Genomic DNA, 19,876 nt, shown 5'->3' on the forward strand with positions numbered 1-19,876 from the left:
TGATTATTTTGTCTATTGGTTTTATCAGTTTGTCAAACATTCCAGATTGGCATCAGTTAAGAGTGTGAGCAATAATTCTAAAATGTTCATCTGCCATTGTATGAATTATTCTCTCAGATACAAAATAACAGCCTAAAACAAAGTAAACCACAATTACAGGTAGTTCAAGGGTTATGCTGTATGAGAAATCCCTTCAAACTCTGCTTCAACCTTTTTTTCAAGCATTTCCTCACTCTTTTTTTCCAGTATCAAGCATGCTGTGCCAGGCCTACAGTTGACTCCTTAATTTGTGTTCCTTAATCTGTTTCCTCTATGAGTTCCCTCTCTGACTTTGCCTATCCCTCATGATTTTTTTTCTCTAATCCTGTCTCATTTTATTTTTCTTTCTATAATCAAAGCAACTTCCCTTAGTAAAAGCTGACTTCTTTCACTTTATTAATAATCTTTGCTGTTCATTTTTGTTTGACTATGTTCATAACTTGTTAACTGTATATTTCATGATCATGACATTGGCTTGCAAGTTCCTCATTCCCATGCAAGAAGTGCACTGTGTCTTAAAATAACTCTTAGGATGGGTACTTACTAGATTTCCTAACTTGCTACTACTTTTGGTATTTGATTGGGTTCTAACACTAGTAGTGTATCTATTAATTAATTTGATTAAAACAGAAATATTTCATTAATATTGATCCTATAACACTTTTATTCACAATTTATAAGTGACATTTAATTTTATTTTAGCCCCATTCCAAGCACATTAAAATGTATACTTATGTATATTATTCAAAAATGTAAAAAAAACTCTACATTAAATTTAAATAACAAAATATTTTCTACTGCTTTTGCTAACTTTTTCATACATACCCTTCAACGTATTTTAATGCCTGCAGGCTACTTAGGAAACCTTGGCCATTGGGAATTTAGTTAATTGCAAATGTATTTTCGTCTTTCTTTTAATTTCCAAATCTAAGTTAAAATATGTTTCTGCTGGCAACATCATTACCATTTTTTTAATTCTGGAGGGAATATTTACAAATATAATTTTTCATTTTTAATGTTTTTTAATGGTAAAAAACTGTTTTATCAGGTAAGTTTAATTCAGGTACAAATCTTATTAGCCACTTTGGATTCCATTGAACCTGCACCAGTCAGTAAGAAAGCTAAGGGATTCCCAGTGCTGACATTGGTACCTCTAATAATAAACGATGCCCCTATATACATAAAAAATCCAAAAATAATATTTGATTAACATAATAATAAAAAATTAAACATTTGAAAAGATTTGCTTTTATAAGAAATGATTTGCTCATACTAAAACATTTGGGTTCTAAGTAGAATACACATATACAACTTATCAGCAATTAATCTTCACCTCCAATATGTTATTGAATAATATTAGATTTTTTTCAATATTGATAGGCTTTTTACTGGTTAATATATAACTTCTAAGTGGAAAGAGAATTTAAAATTTAAAAAATAAAAAATAAAGTTGCTATCAACTTCCAATTTTATATTTCATATGATTGGATGTTGTCAACACTAATGGGTTTTTGAAAGTTAAAGAAAAATTACCTGAAAAAAGTAAGATAGCAGGCTGTATGGGATAAAAAATACTTGTCTTCATTTCCTGTTTGCTTGGACACAAAGCCAGCTGCTAAGCAACACATTGCATATTTGTTAAGGTACAAAAGAAGGGGCTTAAAGCAAAAATAGTTAAGATATTTTGTAACATATTATGTTCTCCAAGTTATCTAAAACATTTTTGCTGCTTACTATTGTTCTAGGAAATCATTGAATTTTCATGCTAGACTTAAAAATCCCATCAAGTGGGTTATGGTATCAAGTTTAATGTTTGGCCTTCTTCTATTATCTAATTGAGTTACTCTACTCACTCAAATAATTTTAAGGAAATGAGGCGGTGGGGGTAGTGGGTGGCATTTATGCTTAAACCATACTAAGGAGAAGTGAAGCATTATAGTGAACTATAACCCTGCTGAATATACTGTATAGCATAAACATTTTTCTAGATGATAAGAGACAATATGGGTCATTTTTCACATTTATATCCCATTGTAGGTACAGTAGCTATTCTACTGCAGTCATTAAAGTGAATTGTATCACAATATTCAATGTCCAATGTTTTCATACTATTTGCTAATAAGCTGGCAGAGAGTTGAACCTTAAAATTTGATTTTCTAAGATACAGTGCACTTCAAAAAACAAATGTCTTTACTTTGAAAGATTCACTTGCCATTACTGAAACGCTAGTTTGCTTTTTATTGGAGTAATATGTGCAAGCCAATATCAAATGTACAAGTATACATATTTCTCTGATGTAATCTTGTGAAGACAGATAATTTAGTAATGAATTAAAATGATTTCTAGATATCTATCTTTTACATTTTAAATCTATGTTATATATGCAATTAAAACTACAGAAAAATCTTCTTTAAAGGGGTTGTATGAAATGAATTGTTCTCTATCATATTGTAGCTTAGTCTCATTTAATTGAAACCCAGACACAGTTTAAAAGTTCTTATATCATTTCCTTTGTTGGGACAGTTATGCTTTGTTCAAAATAACTTTGAAGATTTCTCACTAGTAGTAACTAATGATAAAGGATATGGACAGCTTTGAGGGCATTTTGTTTTAGTCTAAAATAATTTTTGCAATTGACTTTGTTAAAATTTTTGCAATGTTAACTTTGTATAGCCTCTATGTTGGACTGTCTTTCTGGTTGCAGAAAGGGTTATTTTAGAATTCATTGGTTAGTTAGTTTTGATGGGAGAACTTGTAAATGTCTTTTTCTAAGTTCTGCTGTTTTGATTAATGACCACAGACCACATCAAAGTTGAACTTAACTTTTTTTTGGTCATAAATCAGCTGAAAGGAGCTCAGAAAAAGACACATAAAAGTTACAAACTCAACTGACGGATTCTGAATTAATTAATTTATCAACCAACAATCTTCAATGTAAAGCCTGTAAGACCCAAATGGTGCAACATTTTTAAAGAAACCCAAATGCAAAATTACTTTTTAGTTCAAAATGAATGGAACTAAATAAAATAGGCCCCAAATCTGTCAATATCCTTTAATACAGTTTACTATATCGGTTCTTATACACTATGTTCTGATTTAGAGTTTTAACAATAAAAAATGACTCTTCACAAGATCTACATCAGAAATTATATGTTTCATTGTGTCTTACATTACTATTGAAAGATTTTTGTATATCTCCTCTGTTTCTTATTTTTATCTTTAAGTATTCGAATTTCTTGACTTTAGAAATGTTTTACATTTATATACTTTTAAACATTTTCGCTTATTGTAATTAGCAATTTAATAGGAGAATTATGTTGTGATTTATTGGTAACATATTAAAAAAAAAGATTCTGAGTGCTTCTTTTTTTATTTTCTATTTTTCCTTTTTTAGAAGCCGAGGAATTGTACCAGAAAAGAGTTCTCACCATTACTGGCATCTGTATTGCTCTTCTTGTAGTTGGCATCATGTGTGTTGTGGCCTACTGCAAAACCAAGTAAACCTTCTTCATTATTTTTTTAATTTTTTTATATAGTTTAAATATTTAGGAATATTTTAGAAAATAATAATATACTTGTTGAAAATATGTTTCTTAAATTTAACAAAGACTTAACAGAATATCAGATTAGGCTTAGCTATGTCAGTATACATAGGTATTTTCAACAATGGTATTCAGGTCACATTAAATATTATCTTCTAACATAAGGTGGCAATCAATTAAATTATGACTGATGCTTTTTTGAAGCCAAGAGAAGAATGTAGCATACTGAAGGAGTTCACAAATCTATTAACTCATGAGTAACGATACAAAAAAATCAATAAAAATTTTATAGACTAACCAATCAATGCTTTACAAAATAGTTATTTAAGTAGGAACAGAAAATATAGACATTTCTAAATAACTCTTCTCTTTTCATTTAGCAATGTGTAAAAAATATTATTATGATAGGTTCAATTTAATATATCAGATAATATTTAAAGAATTTGTACAGAAAAAAACATGCATGCTACTATGTTGAAATGCTTAATGTCTTATTTTATATATCTCTTTAGGAAACAAAGAAAAAAGTTACATGATCGCCTAAGACAGAGTCTACGATCAGAGCGGAATAATATGGTCAACATGGCAAATGGACCACATCATCCTAATCCACCACCAGAAAATGTCCAGCTGGTAAATGTAGGTTGTTCTAAAGTAACTGATATATACACAATTTTATAATTAGAAAGCTTGTTTCTCTACCTGAAAATATCATAGAATTGTATTTTGTAATGGAAAGATGAGCTACTGATTTAACAAAATTTAAGGTTTACAGTTTATAAATGGGATCATGAATCTTTAGCTTTCACTGAGATGGGTGAATTTCTTCACCAATTTTGAGATTTTGCTTGACAAATCTAAATTTTACCTAGAGAATTTACCAATTTTTAACAATGGCTAAAGACATCAGTTCAGCCGCAGTAAAGTCCATTTTTCTAGTGAGCAGTAAATCTCAGAAAGCAGTGGAGGAGTTTGGCTTTTGTCAAAGTGAAGCTCACCAACGGCATAATCAGGGCTAGTATCATTAATTAACTTTGATTAGCTACCCAGTGCTAGTGGCTATTTCATTATTTGAACTTCCAGAACAAATTTGGTTAGTAACACAAGATATATAATTAAAACAATGCAGTAAGCACTCCAAAAATAGCAAAAAAAAGTAAGGGCTTTTATTCTCCCAAAAGCAAAATTCCAGTCCAACAGTTGGACTTTTTTCAAGTCTTGTTAATTAGTGAAATATTTTTTTGAATATACATTAGATGCAAAAAACATATTTATCTAAATTATTTAGAGGCTGCAAGCAAGGCACAAGGAATGTTAATATTGTTTTTCCAGATCCTTGACATTTAGTAGCCATAGTATAAACAACACAAATTTACCTATATAGACCTAGTCAAGCTTAGAATTGTCCTAAAACTTCATCCACTTTTCCAAAATTTCTTGACATTATTTATTTGTCCTTAAATGTAAAACTAATGTTAACAATAGTGTTTAGAATTCAACAAGAGCTGTTTATGATCCTAAAATAGACATTTAAATGCTTCAAATAGTTTAAGCTACAGTAAAAGATTGTTGTTTTTTTTTACATTTTTGCAGCAATATGTTTCAAAGAATGTTATATCCAGTGAACACGTAATTGAACGTGAGACGGAAACATCTTTTTCAACAAGTCATTATACTTCAACAACACATCACTCAACAACAGTAACCCAAACACCAAGCCACAGGTATGAATTGTTTCAACGGGAAACAAAAGTATAATTATTCATATGTAACCAATTAATGGAAAAAATTAACAAATAAGTGATCAAATAATAGTGAAGTAAATGGAACGGACATCTATTATGTTAATAGCAATATTAATATTATATTAATATTCTTTTGTCAACAATTGGTTGATGTAGCTAAATACTAAGATTTATTCTGAAATGCTAACAATATTAAATGGACTTTAGAAATAAAAGAAAGAACCTTTTAAATAGTGGATGTTCCTGTCCACAGGGAAAAGTCATACAAAAGACTTTGACCCTGATTCATCAAAGCAATTTCACGAGAATTCTGGCATAAATTGCTTTGAAATGTCGCTGAACTTTTGCGTAACTCTGAGTTGCACATAAGTGTTGCAACTTTTCAAAGCAGTTTCTCAAGCACTGCCAAAATGGGCAGGGGTTCGTGGGGGGGGGTGTGACACCACAGAACTTCAAATTTATAACAATCTGTGGCATTCCTTATGCAAAAAATCTTATTTCAGTTCCTGACTGGAGTGAGATTTCTGGCATGGCACACAGAGGCGCACGCCACTTGTCATATACTTATGATGTGTGGCTCTTAATCAGCCAGGAGAGTCTGACTTCAACGTGCCCTCTAATCAAAACCAACATAAACATTTTCAGTCTTTTATGAATTGGGCCATAGTGTACAATAGGATAGAGAAGATTAAACTGTTTTTTTTCAGGCATACAAATTATTAAAGCATGTAAAGCCTATCAGAAAAGAAAAACATTTTTGTTGGATGGATCATTTGAAATTCAAATTCCCCAGCATTGCCAAATTGTTCCCAAAAAATAGATTTGCATAAATTTTCCAGGATTCATAGTTCTGGAAAGCTACTAAATGCATGGAAGAGAGAGAAAGAGATAGATACCTGTAGATAGATAGATAGACAGACAGACAGACCAAATTAGCACTATGAGGTTTAATACTGTCCTCATTGTTAGAAGCTTGTGAGGAATAAGAATAAAACAGTGGTATTAAGATGCTGTTACTGCAGTATATCTCTGATCAAGTATTCACATACTGAGACTTTATGGGAATCTGCAAATTTCAGCAAATTCAACTCAAAGTTGATCCTTTGCAGATCTATCTGATCATGTCTAGAAGAATCTTCATAATTTGCTTGCTGTTAAAATTCTGCTCTGTCCCTGAGCTTTCACATGTGGTCATGTGACCTTCAGCTCCTTACTTCCTGTGTTCAAAGCACAGAGTACAGATATTTCCTGTCTGTGCTTTGTATGGGACATAGTTCTTCAGTAAAGCACAGCCCTGCATAACATACAGAAGAGCAGTTCTAAGAGCAGTGTGTTCAGAATTTTAATGTTATGAGATTATGGGCAAACATCAGTTGTAAATGAATGGGGAAGTATACAAGTAGGGAGAGCAGAAGCCACAGAAGCAGTGCAGACTTCACAGAGAGCAAGTAGTCTTAACAGATAATACCTTTGGCCAAACGGAATGCTCTTGGGCTTTCCAGAATGCTACATTATATTAGAATAAATGAATCCATTATATGACTCATTGCTCTTCTACACTACACTGAGCTTGTGTGGGGCCAGTGTTAGCTCCTGTAACATTATTGACTGCATGAGAGGCTAGCACATACTCAGTGAAGTGGAATGAATATTAGGAAAGAAAAACTCTGTGGGCAGCGATACATCCACCTAGTGACAGTATAGGAGTCTCAAGATGGTGATTTGCATTATTTTTTTTCCAGAAAACTTACATTAAAGTTTAAATGTAGTAAATTTAAGTTTACATTTTCCATTTACATTTAAGATATATGTTTGGAGCTTTAGATCTGCTTGCCACTTTTGTAGAGCTTTTATAGAGGTAGGGAGTGTGTGAGCTGTGGGACAAATACAGCCATGCCTCTTAGGAAATGCAGTGTAGCGGCATAGAGGGAGAATAGGCAGGAAGCTCAGGATGTAAACAATAACAGATTACAAGGATGGCTTCAGTGGGCTGAAGGGGAACTAAAAAAGGAAAATAAAGGTAATATTAGTTGTGAGACCTATCACAGGGATAGCATTTTAATATTTACAGTCTAACTACATATACTTATAACTTTATATCTTATGGATATGTCTGAAGTTTAGTACTGTGTATGGTAAATTGTTATAGTCCTTCATCAGCTTTATATATTTGATAAAGGTGTTGTTGTCATCTTTTAGCAAACTTTATGCCATATGCTGTGATGGTTCTAAAGAAACAAACTGAGTACTACTTACACCCTCCCAGTTGCAGCACTAGTCGTCACCACTGCCCTGGGTTTAGCAGCGATGTCAAGTCAACAGCACTTCAATGAATCACTGAGCTCAGCATTTTGTTTCTACACAGGCAAAGCCACTGAGTTCAGTGATTGGCTTCAACACTGTGAACGTGATGTCACCTCTGCATACAAATAAGCCTGGGGCAGTTTTGGAGCGCCAGCGTTGGTCCATGAAATGATAAGAAACATTTCATTTGATTTTTATTTTTTATTTTTGTAATATCTATTACAGCATATGACATATTTCTAAAAGAAGACAACCCCTTTAAAAGGAACATTGACATATGATTTAAGCTGCTCAAACCACAGGCAGAGTGAATGAGAGCCTAACTGCTTGATTGCTGGAATGTTTCAGAGAAAAGATTGTTAGAAGATCCGGCCAATTACAATAGCCAAAGACGAGACTAGTCCAGCACCATTCCCAGCCAGCTTTTCCAGGTGGTTGACACGTCTCTCACTATGGGTGGACCTGTCAATCACCTGGAATGTTGTGAGGTGAAGTTAGCCATGGGTGGCACTCCTCTCTGGCTATGGTCCCCAAGATGGATCTTCAAACTATATTTCCTTAGAAGCCAGAGAATTTCGGAGAAAAATATACGTGGTTGTAATTGTGCAGCATGAATCAGATTCTCCCTGATGTTTGAGCAGCATGAATCACGTCACAGGTTCCCTTTACAGTGTGAAAATGTGGTTGTGGCTAAACTATCTATATACTGAAATGTCTTACTAGGAACAATAAATATGGGACTGTAGATCAGCATACTACTTTTATAAAGCTTTTAGAGAGTACTTTAATCACAGACTAGTGTCTGTGGGAGTTTTATTAGCCAGATGCTAATTCTGGCTCACCAATACTTCTCTTCATTCCATTACTATATATATTCATATATACACACATGTATTACTCTGTATTATTCTTTATGTGATAATAAATATTCTAAGGCAAAAAAATATTGTTTCTTATATTGCTAGCTGGAGCAACGGTCAGTCTGAAAGTATTATTTCAGAGAGTCATTCTGTAATTGTCACATCATCAGTAGAAAACAGTAGACACACAAGTCCAACAGGACCAAGAGGACGACTCAATGGCATTGGAGGTCCCAGAGATTGTAGTTATCTCAGACATGCAAGAGACACTCCAGATTCATACAGAGATTCACCTCATAGTGAAAGGTATGCCATGTCTTTTTTTTGTGTCATTATTTGTTCTGAATTATGAATAAGGTATTTTTAAATATTTCATAGATTCATGTTTTACATTCTTAAGTGCATTTATTATAAATTATCATGGCATTACACACTGTCCATTCCTACAATATGTGTACATCAAACTATAATGCAATAATGATAAAAATGGTTGTAAACTGCTTATCCCTGTAGTCATTTTTCAAATGTGATGTAATTTCTGAAATGATTCAATGAGATACATTATATTAATATATACTTTTTAAAAGTACGTGCATACTATGAGATAATAATTTTTATAAGTTTACATGTCTACAAATTATGCATTGTAACTATATTTATTATTCTTCTCTACTCTTAGTGCACTGTTAGGCTAAGTTCCCATAATGAGTGTTTGGTGCATTTTTGATGCCACGTATTTTCGCTGTTCGAAAAATACAGAGTATTACTGTTCCAGCAAAGTGGATGGGATTTATAAAAATGTAATGTCCAATGTGCTTTTTTTTTTTACGCAGCATAAACTGAGCTGTGGTGCGTTTTTAATATTTTTCCCATAGACTTGAATGAGATAAGGAAAATCTGCAGATATCAAAAACACGCACTGAAAATGCTGGTGATCTGCTCATGACTTTATAAATAAAATTTTATCAAAGCTAAGTAACAAGAAGTTTTTAAGTCAAAGCAGTTTAATTTAAAAAATAACATAAAAAAAGCAGAGAAAACCCGCAGCTGAAAAAATGCTATAATAACACAATGAAAAATGCAATTTATTCAAAATACTATAGAAAATCTGCAACATCAAACATGCATCAAATATTTATCATGGGGATGTAGCCTTAAAGTTTTTTCTTGTTTAATTAAAAGAGATGGTTGTAAGGAGTTGAAAAATAGAGCTTCTTTTTCAAATACAGTACCAACCTATATATGTATTACATAGTTACATAGTTTATAAGGCCGAAAAAAGACAAGCGTCCATTCAGTTCAGCCTATTTCTTGTGCACTGCAGCTATTCCGCAGCGTTGATCCAGGGGAAGGCAACAAAAAACCATGCGATATAGGCCAATTTACATCATTGAGGAAAAATTCACTTTCCGACACCAATCTGGCAGTCAGATTAAATCCCAGGATTAATTAACTAAGCATAAGATGTAATTTTATTGTTCTCAAGAAAGGCGTCCAGGCCTCTCTTGAACTCTTTAAGTGAGTTGGACATCACCACTTCCTCTCCCAGAGAGTTCCAGAGTCTCACGGCTCTGACCGTAAAGAATCCCCTTCTATGCTGGTGCAGGAACCTCCTTTCCTCCAGACGCATAGTGTGCCCCCTCGTCTTTGTCACCATCCTTGGTATAAACAGGTCATGGGAGAGATCTCTGTACTGCCCCCTGATGTATTTATACATGTTTATGAGGTCTCCCCTAAGCCTTCTCTTTTTCAATGTAAATAGGCCTAATTTTGACAACCTCTCTGGGTATTCTAGTCCCTCCATTCCCTTTATTACCTTAGTCGCCCTCCTTTGTACCCTCTCTAGCTCCAATATGTCTTTCCTGAGCACCGGAGCCCAGAACTGTGCACAATATTCTAAGTGCGGCCTTACCAGCGCTTTATACAGAGGAAGAACAATGTTCTCATCATATGCCCCTATTCCTCTTCTGATGCATGCCATGACTCTATTTGCCTTCGCAGCTGCTGCCTGACACTGGGCACTCCAATTTAATTTGCTATTAACCAAGACACCCAGGTCCTTCTCCATGTCAGATTTCCCCAACGGTTTCCCATTTAATATGTATGGGTGACTGCTGTTTTTCTTTCCCATGTGCATGACCTTACATTTATCGGCATTGAACCCCATTTGCCATTTTTTGGCCCAACTCCCCAATTTATCTAAATCCTCCTGTAGCTGTGCCCTATCCTCATCTGTATTAACTACTTTACAAAGTTTAGTATCATCTGCAAATATTGCTATTTTACTATGCAACCCTTCCACTAGATCATTAATAAATATATTAAATAATATAGGGCCCAAGACTGACCCTTGAGGCACCCCACTAGTAACCCTGACACACCCTGAGCTTACTCCATTGATAACCACCCTCTGCTTTCTATCACTCAGCCAGCTATTTACCCACTTGCACACATTATCACCCAGACCAAGCATTCTCATTTTATATACCAACCTTTTGTGTGGCACGGTATCAAACGCTTTGGAGAAGTCAAGGTATACAACATCCACTGACTCTCCCCGGTCTAGCTGTGAGCTCACCTCCTCGTAGAAGGCGATCAGGTTTGTTTGGCAGGAGCGATCCCTCATGAATCCATGTTGATATGGAGTTAGACAGTTATTATCATTAAGATATTCTACAATAGCATCTCTAAGAAATCCTTCAAACAATTTACCCACAACAGACGTTAAGCTGACTGGTCTATAGTTCCCAGGGTCACTTTTAGACCCCTTTTTGAATATTGGTACCACATTTGCTTGGCGCCAGTCTAGTGGGACAGTCCCTGTCCATAAAGAGTGCTTGAATATAAGATACAGCGGCCTGTCTATCACATTACTTAATTCTTTTAGTACCCGGGGGTGTATGTCATCTGGGCCTGGTGACTTGTCTATTTTGATATTATTTAGGCGTTTCTGAACTTCCTCCTGGGTTAGGTGGGTGATATTTAGCGGAGGGTTTACTTTATCACTCTGCATTTCCTCCGATAAATTGTTTTCTTTTGTGAAAACAGTGGAGAAGAAGCTATTGAGTAGGTTTGCTTTACCCTCATCGACCTCTATGATTTTACCCAGGTTATTTCTCAATGGGCCAACTCCATCAGTTTTAATCCTTTTACTGTTTATATAGTTAAAGATCCGTTTGGGATTCGTTTTACTTTCCTTGGCAATTAGTCTCTCCGTCTCCTCTTTTGCTATTCTTATTTGTTTCTTACAGATTTTGTTTTTTTCCCTATAAGATATTAGTGCTTCCTCGCTGCCTTCTTGTTTAAGGTTACCGAAAGCCCTTTTTTTGTTTTTCATTGCCCTCTTGACTTCCTTATTTAGCCACATTGGCTTCCTCCTATTCCTAGCCCTTTTATTCCCATAAGGTATGTACCTTCTACAGTGACTATGTAGGACTGTTTTGAAAATTTCCCATTTTCTATCCGTGCTCCTATTACTGAAGATACTATCCCAGTCTATAAGGTGAAGGGCATCTCTTAGCTGATCAAACTTTGCCCTCCTGAAGTTCAGTGTTTTTGTGACTCCCTTGCTGGGCTCCCTACTGAAGCACATGTGGAATTGTATAATGTTGTGGTCACTATTTCCCAGGTGCCCCCCGACCTGCACCTCAGTTATTCTGTCTGGCCTGTTAGTTAATATTAAGTCTAAAAGGGCCGTCCCTCTAGTTGGTTCCTGCACAAGTTGTGACAAATAATTGTCTTTGATAATTGACAGAAACCTGTTTCCTTTCTGAGATCTACAGCTTTCGGTTTCCCAGTCTATATCGGGGTAGTTGAAGTCCCCCATAATAATCACCTCGTTATTTTTTGCTACTTCGTCTATTTGTCTCATTAATAGACTTTCCGTGGCTTCTGCTATATTTGGTGGTTTATAACAGACTCCTATGATAATTTTATTATTGTTTTTTGCCCCATGTATCTCCACCCATAAGGACTCGACCTCCTCATTTCACTCCCATACATCCTCCCGTATTGTAGGCTTTAGACACGTCTTTACATATAGACAGACTCCACCCCCTTTCCGACTTCTTCGATCCCTTCTAAACAGACTGTAACCCTGTAAGTTAACTCCCCAGTCATAGCTTTCATCTAACCATGTCTCGGTTATTCCCACTATGTCATAGTTACCTGTAGATATTTCTGCTTCCAGTTCATCCATTGTGTGTGGCATTCACCCAGTTCCATTCACTTCAGTGGAGCTAAGCTGTAGTATCAGACTCAGCACATGTACAGGGGTGGCATTGTTAAAAATAGCCAACAAATTAGTAGAACTTGATGTGCTTGTGACCTTTTGTGCCCTGATTGGGCATAACAATTTGTAATATATTTAAGGTTTACGGAACAGCCACTCAGAAATACAAAATAAGCTCCCACACAATGAAGAATTTTTGCCATGGCATATTTTCCTCAGAAACCATATTTGTCAGCCACAAATTATTAACCTTTTCTATGCAGGTATTGGTTTGTAATACTGGAGCATTATTTTGGTTATATGACTATATATTCAAAGGGGAAGATTAAATGACTTCCGTTGAATAGGACATTATATAGGACATAGGACATTGTACCTTTAGTTGTTTTTGAGCAAATCCAAATGTTGAGACCTCAGTGACTGCTTTGGGTAATAGCATTTGTTAATGTTCAGCATTGTTTGAAAAGTCACATCAGAAAACAGTGAAAAGAAGATGCCAAAGTCTAGGAAAGCTGAACGTAGGTGGGACCCTTAATAAGAGAGCATGACACTTTAGCTTATATGAAGAAAATATGTCTAAGCCAAATACACAATTGATCCAACAGGAAAAAAGCATTTTCATTACAGATAGTTTACTAAAACTATTATTATATACAATAAATGCTTAATATGGTTACATATCCTTAGGATTGGCCATTAGTGTTTTTATGTGTGGTGATCCAAACTCCCAGGACCTTTGCAAATCAGCAGGATGGAAAGGCTTTGGCTCTATAATGATCAACACAAACCCTTCACTATTTACACAGATACAACCTTGTGCATATAAGTGTGTTTATGGTACTGTAGCTCAGTATAATCCACTTGAATGGAACAGAGCGGCATTACCAGATATAACTACCCACACATACCAACACCTGTGGCTGTGAGTAGAATGAAGGGTTGCAGCACACTGCTTATCTTTTGAAGACCTCCACCAATCAAATATTGGTGAATTAGGAATGCATCAATGTTTTAAGTCTTGGAAAACCCATATTATTCACTAATTAGTGTAAAATAAGAACCTTTGAATAATTTGTGTTATTTATATGAGTAAAACTTTTACAAAATTATTATTACATTATGTAACACCTAATTTTTGCTTTCTTTTTGCTCTGCATGGCATAGATATGTTTCGGCAATGACCACACCGGCTCGCATGTCACCTGTAGAATTTCAGACTCCTCTATCTCCCAAATCACCTTGTTTGGAAATGTCTCCACCAGTATCTAGCTTAGCTGTATCTGTTCCTTCTGTGGCTGTCAGTCCCTTCATAGAAGAAGAAAGACCACTGCTTTTGGTGTCACCTCCAAGATTACGAGATAAAAGATATGACTTATACTACCATCATCACCATTACAACCAGCAGTATAATTCTTATCATCACAATCCTGCTCATGACAGTAGCAGCCTGCCACCAAGTCCTTTAAGAATAGTGGAGGATGAGGAATATGAAACTACGCAAGAGTACGAGCCGTCAATGGAGCCTATAAAGAAACTAGTGAACAACAGGAGGGCAAAAAGAACAAAACCCAATGGTCATATTTCCAATAGATTAGAACTGGACACTGACACAAGCTCCGAGTGCAGTACATCTGAGAGCGAGACAGAAGACGAAAGAATAGGCGAGGATACACCTTTTCTGAGTATACAAAATCCCCTGGCGACCAGCTTAGAGTCAACAAGTGCATACCGGCTTGCAGACAGTAGGACTAACCCAACTAGCCGATTCTCAACGCAAGAAGAGTTACAAGCAAGGCTGTCCAGTGTAATAGCTAATCAAGACCCTATTGCTGTATAAAACAAATAAAACATAGATTCACCTGTAAAACTTTATTTTATATAAATGAAGTATTCCACCTAAATTAAACAATTTATTTTATTTTAACAGTTCTGCAGTAGAAAACAGGAAACGTTTTATAAATTAAGTATATGTACAAATGTGTTATGTGCCATATGTAGCAATTTTTTACAGTATTTCAAAATAAGAAAGACATCAATGGTGCCTTTATGTTATGTTATGTTGAAAACAGTTTTTGTATGTCCAAGTGATGGCTGTCCCACAGTATTTTTGCAAAACTGCCCTATCTTGTTCCTTTGTTCTTTTTTTTCCCTTTCTTTCTGTTTCTTTAATGGCTTATTGTGCATTGCATTAATAGTGTAGACTGAATGTATGATTTGCAAGACTTACAGCAATCCCTCATTGTTTGCTTGTGGTACTGTAGACTAACTGTCCCTACAATGCAGTACTCATACAATTTTTGTAAGAAGAATTGTTTTGCTTTCAGTATACAACCAGGTTATGTCTGCTCTTTGCTGGCCAAAGCTTTGCTTATGAGGCTGTGATCTAATAGTAGATTAAAAAGCATGCTACTATTAATCATAGCAGGATAACAGAGACTGCAAATAAACAATGTTTAATACTTATTGGAAATGCAAATGCTACTATGACATACACACTACTTATCTAGAAAGTTGATTACTACTGGAAATGAGCACCGTAGAGGCAGATCATATAATTTGATTACTGTCTAAACAGGTCTATAATGACATAGGGCATCATTTGTTCCCCTTCAATATAAACTTTCCCCCAAAGGATGATCCTTATACTTAGTAAAAAAAACACTACTAATATATTTATCCAACATGAAAGAAGTAGGCAACTGTACACAAAGGTGCAATTATTTTTGACTATTTTTGTTATTTTTCTTTTCTTTACTATGTAATGTATGTTATACAGGGTTGACTTAAGACACATCGACACTATAGACTAGCTAGAAAATTTGTTACTTAGAATAATAAAAACCTTGTGCGAGATGACACCTTCAATTTCTTTGAATTCTATTTTTTATAGGATGGGTATGCAAAGCGTGTGAATTTCATTTCTAGGTAGTGATGTGAGAGTGGGTCTTCAATTTTGATATAATGAAAACGTATTTATTTGAAAAGCACGTTTGCATTCTACAGGCTGAAAACATGCATGAACATTTGGTTAGGAATGTGCATGACACAGTGATTAAACAAGACTCAGTGACTGTTAGTAGTTTCAGTAGCTTTGGATACATGTTGGAAATATTGCACCTTTTACAAGGAGAAGGCCTTTTTTTTTATCCATCATGTTTTCCCAGTGATTAGTTAAGCATGATTCTACCTTTAAACTACCTAATTTCTTGGGACAGGTAAAATACTAAAATAACGGTCTTCCATACTCAACTATCGACAGTGTATTAAGAGTACTGAGAGCGAAAGAAATGTTTGTCCATTAGTTCTTTTTTTAATATTTCTCTCTAGGAGAATGTATGAGTAAACCAATTTCATAGCTTACCATTTGCACTGTGATTAGCAAAAGAATGATGCAATTTCATTTAGGTTTTTATTGCATTTTAAACTCTAGACAGATTTTTTCCAATGTGGTGCCAATTACAGGAATTAATTCTGATTTCCAGATAATTGACTGCCTAAGAGGAAAAAAAACACTCTCTCTAGTTTTTAGAGATATTGCAGAATATTAAGATTCAAATAAAAAAGAAAAATGGGATTGAACGTTTGTGCTTTTGGGAGAACTCATTTCGTATTAGTAACTCTTCTCCGCTTGATGCTTTGCTTTCCAAACATGTTTTCCATTTTATTTCTTTTTATAGTTTGTCTATTTTTTTATTCTATGAGAGAAAATATGTTACACTTGCATTTGTGGGACTCATAACAAAACTGACATGGATTAAAAAAAAACTTTGCTTGTTAAATATCTGCACCTGTAGTTTTCAAAGCATATCCCATTATAGTGTATAGTAGTAACGCCTGCCTCTGCCTTTTAGGCCATATTGGCTATTAGAAAATTGTATTTTATTAACAAGCGCTGCAGAGTAATAACACCACTGGCACATATCACACAATCCAATATATGTTTTTTTATGTTTGTTTTGTAAATACACATTCCTAGATATTTTACTTATTACTGTTTGATATACATTTTGCGTTATTAGCCCTCTCCTGGTTATGTGTGTACAAAGTTAAATACTTATAAATGACTTTTATTTATATTTAGGCTACAGAACTAGGAGAGAACTTTCACATTATTTTATGTTAATTGTTTTATTTGTTTTAAAGTCCTACATTATTGTATGTTTCTTTTCAGAATGTAATGTATTCTTTTCTGTTTTAAGTAATTTATTGCTCAGAAGAATGTAATAGAACTGTTGAAAGAAAAGAGAAAAAAAAATATATTGCAAGGTACTTAAAATTCTAAAGAATTTATTATCCCAAGAACTAAGCAATAAGTAATTGTTGATTTCTTTTTGGTTGTTATTCTTTATCTGCAAACAAACTGCTAATGCAATAAAATGCTACAACATACAACCAAGAATTTTGTGAGAGCCAGCTGACACAACAGAGTGATATATGACCTCTGTCAATACCAACCCAGATTTTCATTGACAATAAAACAGGTTATCCCCCTTCAAAAAAAACAACTTTCTGGTCATGCTGTGAATCTCTGATAATTTGTACAAACCTTGCATGTGAAAATCTGTCTGAATAAATTTTCCACTTTTAGTGACTTTGAGAGCTCCCCTTGTCGATCCTTACTGGTAAAGGTGTTAAGAGCTACTGACTGGCCTATCCCTATCTGTTACGTACCCCAATGGTATTTGGGAACCAAAATTAAATGTCCGATTAAAAATATATTTAACAATGATAATAACACACTTTGCCTACAGGAAACCAATAAAATGCCTTATCATTTATGCCTCTTTCTCTTTCTTATTTTTGTGACAAATGCAAATGTATGCAATTGCCCAACTACATAGTTGAAATGCTGCTTTCAGCACAGGTTTCTCGAATGATTTAAAATGACTGAATTACTTGAATATACAGGATCAGTAATTTAGAAAATATTATCGGAAAATATATTGGGGCAGAATACTAGTCTAAGTATTAGACATTAAGACAGTCTATCAAATATACCAAATTTATCACAGTGGTTTATATTGGTTGATACATTTGACACATCATTAGATACCTTTGTCTAATTTTATAACACATCTTAGTTGGCTAGCTTTGCACCACTTTTTTTGAAAGTTTAGAGCAATTTGGTTCACTTTGGTAGATTTTAAGCCACCCATATTTTTTCTAAACCACACTTTTTGCACATTGAATCCCAAAAATTTCTAAAACACATAATAAGCAGATCTTAAATTTGATGTAACATTGTATGCCACATTTTGTCTTTTTTACCAATGTCTAAGCACAAACACTTTAATAGATCTGCCCCCCTATTTCTTTCACAATTCATTTTTCTTTAAATTAGAGAGCAGAATTAAAAGAGCAGTTAGCTCCATCATAGCCATATACAGCTGCATGTCAGCCCCTTAACTAAATACCAATATCTTTTCAAGAAAATTAAGTACTTTTAATATCAAGGGTCCTTCCTACCTTAAATATATTTAAAAATACCTTCTTATTCTATATAAAAGCATAATTTGATGAAGTATTGCATCACATTATATTAAGGCTTGGGCTGAATTTGATCAAAAAAGCCAACAGGTCTCTATTTATTATAGCAGTGTTATGAACCCCCAAAAAGCTCAGGTAGATCTCATATCTCCATTGTGATAATTTAGGAGATTCATATAGAAATTCATAATTTTTGAGCTATTTTTCTTCCAAATCAGAGCACTCTGATCAATGCTCTAATTTATTGAGGTATAGAGTCTGAACTTCTTTCGTCCCACTTTTGCTCTGCAAAGTAAGGAACACTCTATGCTTTAGAAATGTATTGTCCCCCTATACTGTAAAAATCCCCTAATAAAAAGAATTTTGAAAGAAATGTATTGTAGAAGCAACTATAATAAAGACCATAATAGCTAAAGAACATGTTACCAAGTCCAACTTCCAGTTGATTTTCGAAAAAAGAATCCTTCATGTTTGCCATCATTCAAACCGGACAGGTATGAAAATGTCCAGATATGACAAAATATATATTTGTTAAATTAGCCAATTTTGATCATTCCAAAAATATGACTTTTTAGAGATCTACATGAACATGTAACCAAATGTTCTAGTCAACATTTATCATAATCTTTCCCAGATACATATAGGAGATGATATTCTTTTTCTCTGCAGTATCCTAAAAAGGGAGCAGAAAACGTGCATTGTACCAAGGAAAAACGATATTAACCATTGATTGTGATATTGTGAAAAAGATCTACAAAATTTGACGCTAAAAGTCCCTTTTGATAATGGTTGAAGCAAGGAAGAAATACCTTGTTTCTGTTTGCTTAAACAATGGTAATCGAGTACAAAGTGTTTCCCCAATTTAACGTTAGTGATCTTTAAGTTTCCTACCTGTTGTTTAGAAAGCTTTGGGGTAGTAGTTTTGAAAAATTAGGGGTTGCTTGGCAATAAATAAATCAAAATTCTGGAGAAGAAAAGGTTAATTTAAATCCTCTACTGTTAAGCCTTCCACACACAGATGTAATATATTCAGATTTAAGTTGAGATTTTTCTTTATCGCACCCAAATTGGCAGGGGTTGTGCTCAACTAAACTCACAATACTATCCAACTCTGGTGATTTAAGTTCAGTTTTAGTAGAACTGTGTGCAGTACATGTGTGGCCGCCACAAACATACAATGACGTGATTACATATATTTCAGCTGTCTAATTTTATTATGATTAAGACTAACATGCCTCCTCCACAATATGCAGAATATTTTCTTAGTACCCTATGTTGTCTTCTGTTATGCCTCCTGGAATTTAAAAATGTAATTGACAATTGGGTGTTACCATTTGGAGCTATGTCCCTGCACTTTCATATTGTCCAATCTGTGCTGCCAAAGTGAAAAGTTTTGGCAGGTGTGGAAAAAATGCCTTAAAAAATAGAAGTGTTAATAGTTTATTTTTATTAATTACCAAAAAAAGCAAATTGAATGAACACAAGAGAAATCTAAATCAAATCAATGTTTGGTGTAATCAAAAACAGTATCAAAGCATCAATTCTATACTTTCACACAGTTTTGAAGTAACTCAGGAAGGAAGTTGTTCTAAACAAGAACATTTTCTTGATAAATATGGTTAAAAAATATAGGTGAAATAAAGAAATGCAAGTCTACCAAAAGTAAAT

General features: G+C 34.3%; 1 protein-coding gene across 8 annotated transcripts in view; it reads left to right on the forward strand.

Moving 5' to 3' along the window:
• Window positions 1–17,499, forward strand: part of NRG1 (neuregulin 1) — a 1,026,251-nt gene extending 1,008,752 nt beyond the window's left edge. For all 8 annotated transcript variants that reach the window (XM_073636959.1, XM_073636958.1, XM_073636960.1 and 5 more), the window contains 5 exons: window positions 3,434–3,536; window positions 4,094–4,220; window positions 5,175–5,305; window positions 8,596–8,796; window positions 13,886–17,499. In XM_073636959.1, the coding sequence (XP_073493060.1) occupies window positions 3,434–3,536; window positions 4,094–4,220; window positions 5,175–5,305; window positions 8,596–8,796; window positions 13,886–14,558 (1,235 nt within the window). In that variant the 3' untranslated portion in view covers window positions 14,559–17,499. The remainder of the gene's footprint in view (window positions 1–3,433; window positions 3,537–4,093; window positions 4,221–5,174; window positions 5,306–8,595; window positions 8,797–13,885) is intronic.
• Window positions 17,500–19,876: the final 2,377 nt, after the last annotated feature.

The sequence above is a fragment of the Phyllobates terribilis genome, unplaced genomic scaffold (genome assembly GCF_046119375.1).
Source record: "Phyllobates terribilis strain yellow unplaced genomic scaffold, ASM4611937v1 Scaffold_1__5_contigs__length_1240528914, whole genome shotgun sequence".
NCBI lineage: Eukaryota > Metazoa > Chordata > Amphibia > Anura > Dendrobatidae > Phyllobates > Phyllobates terribilis.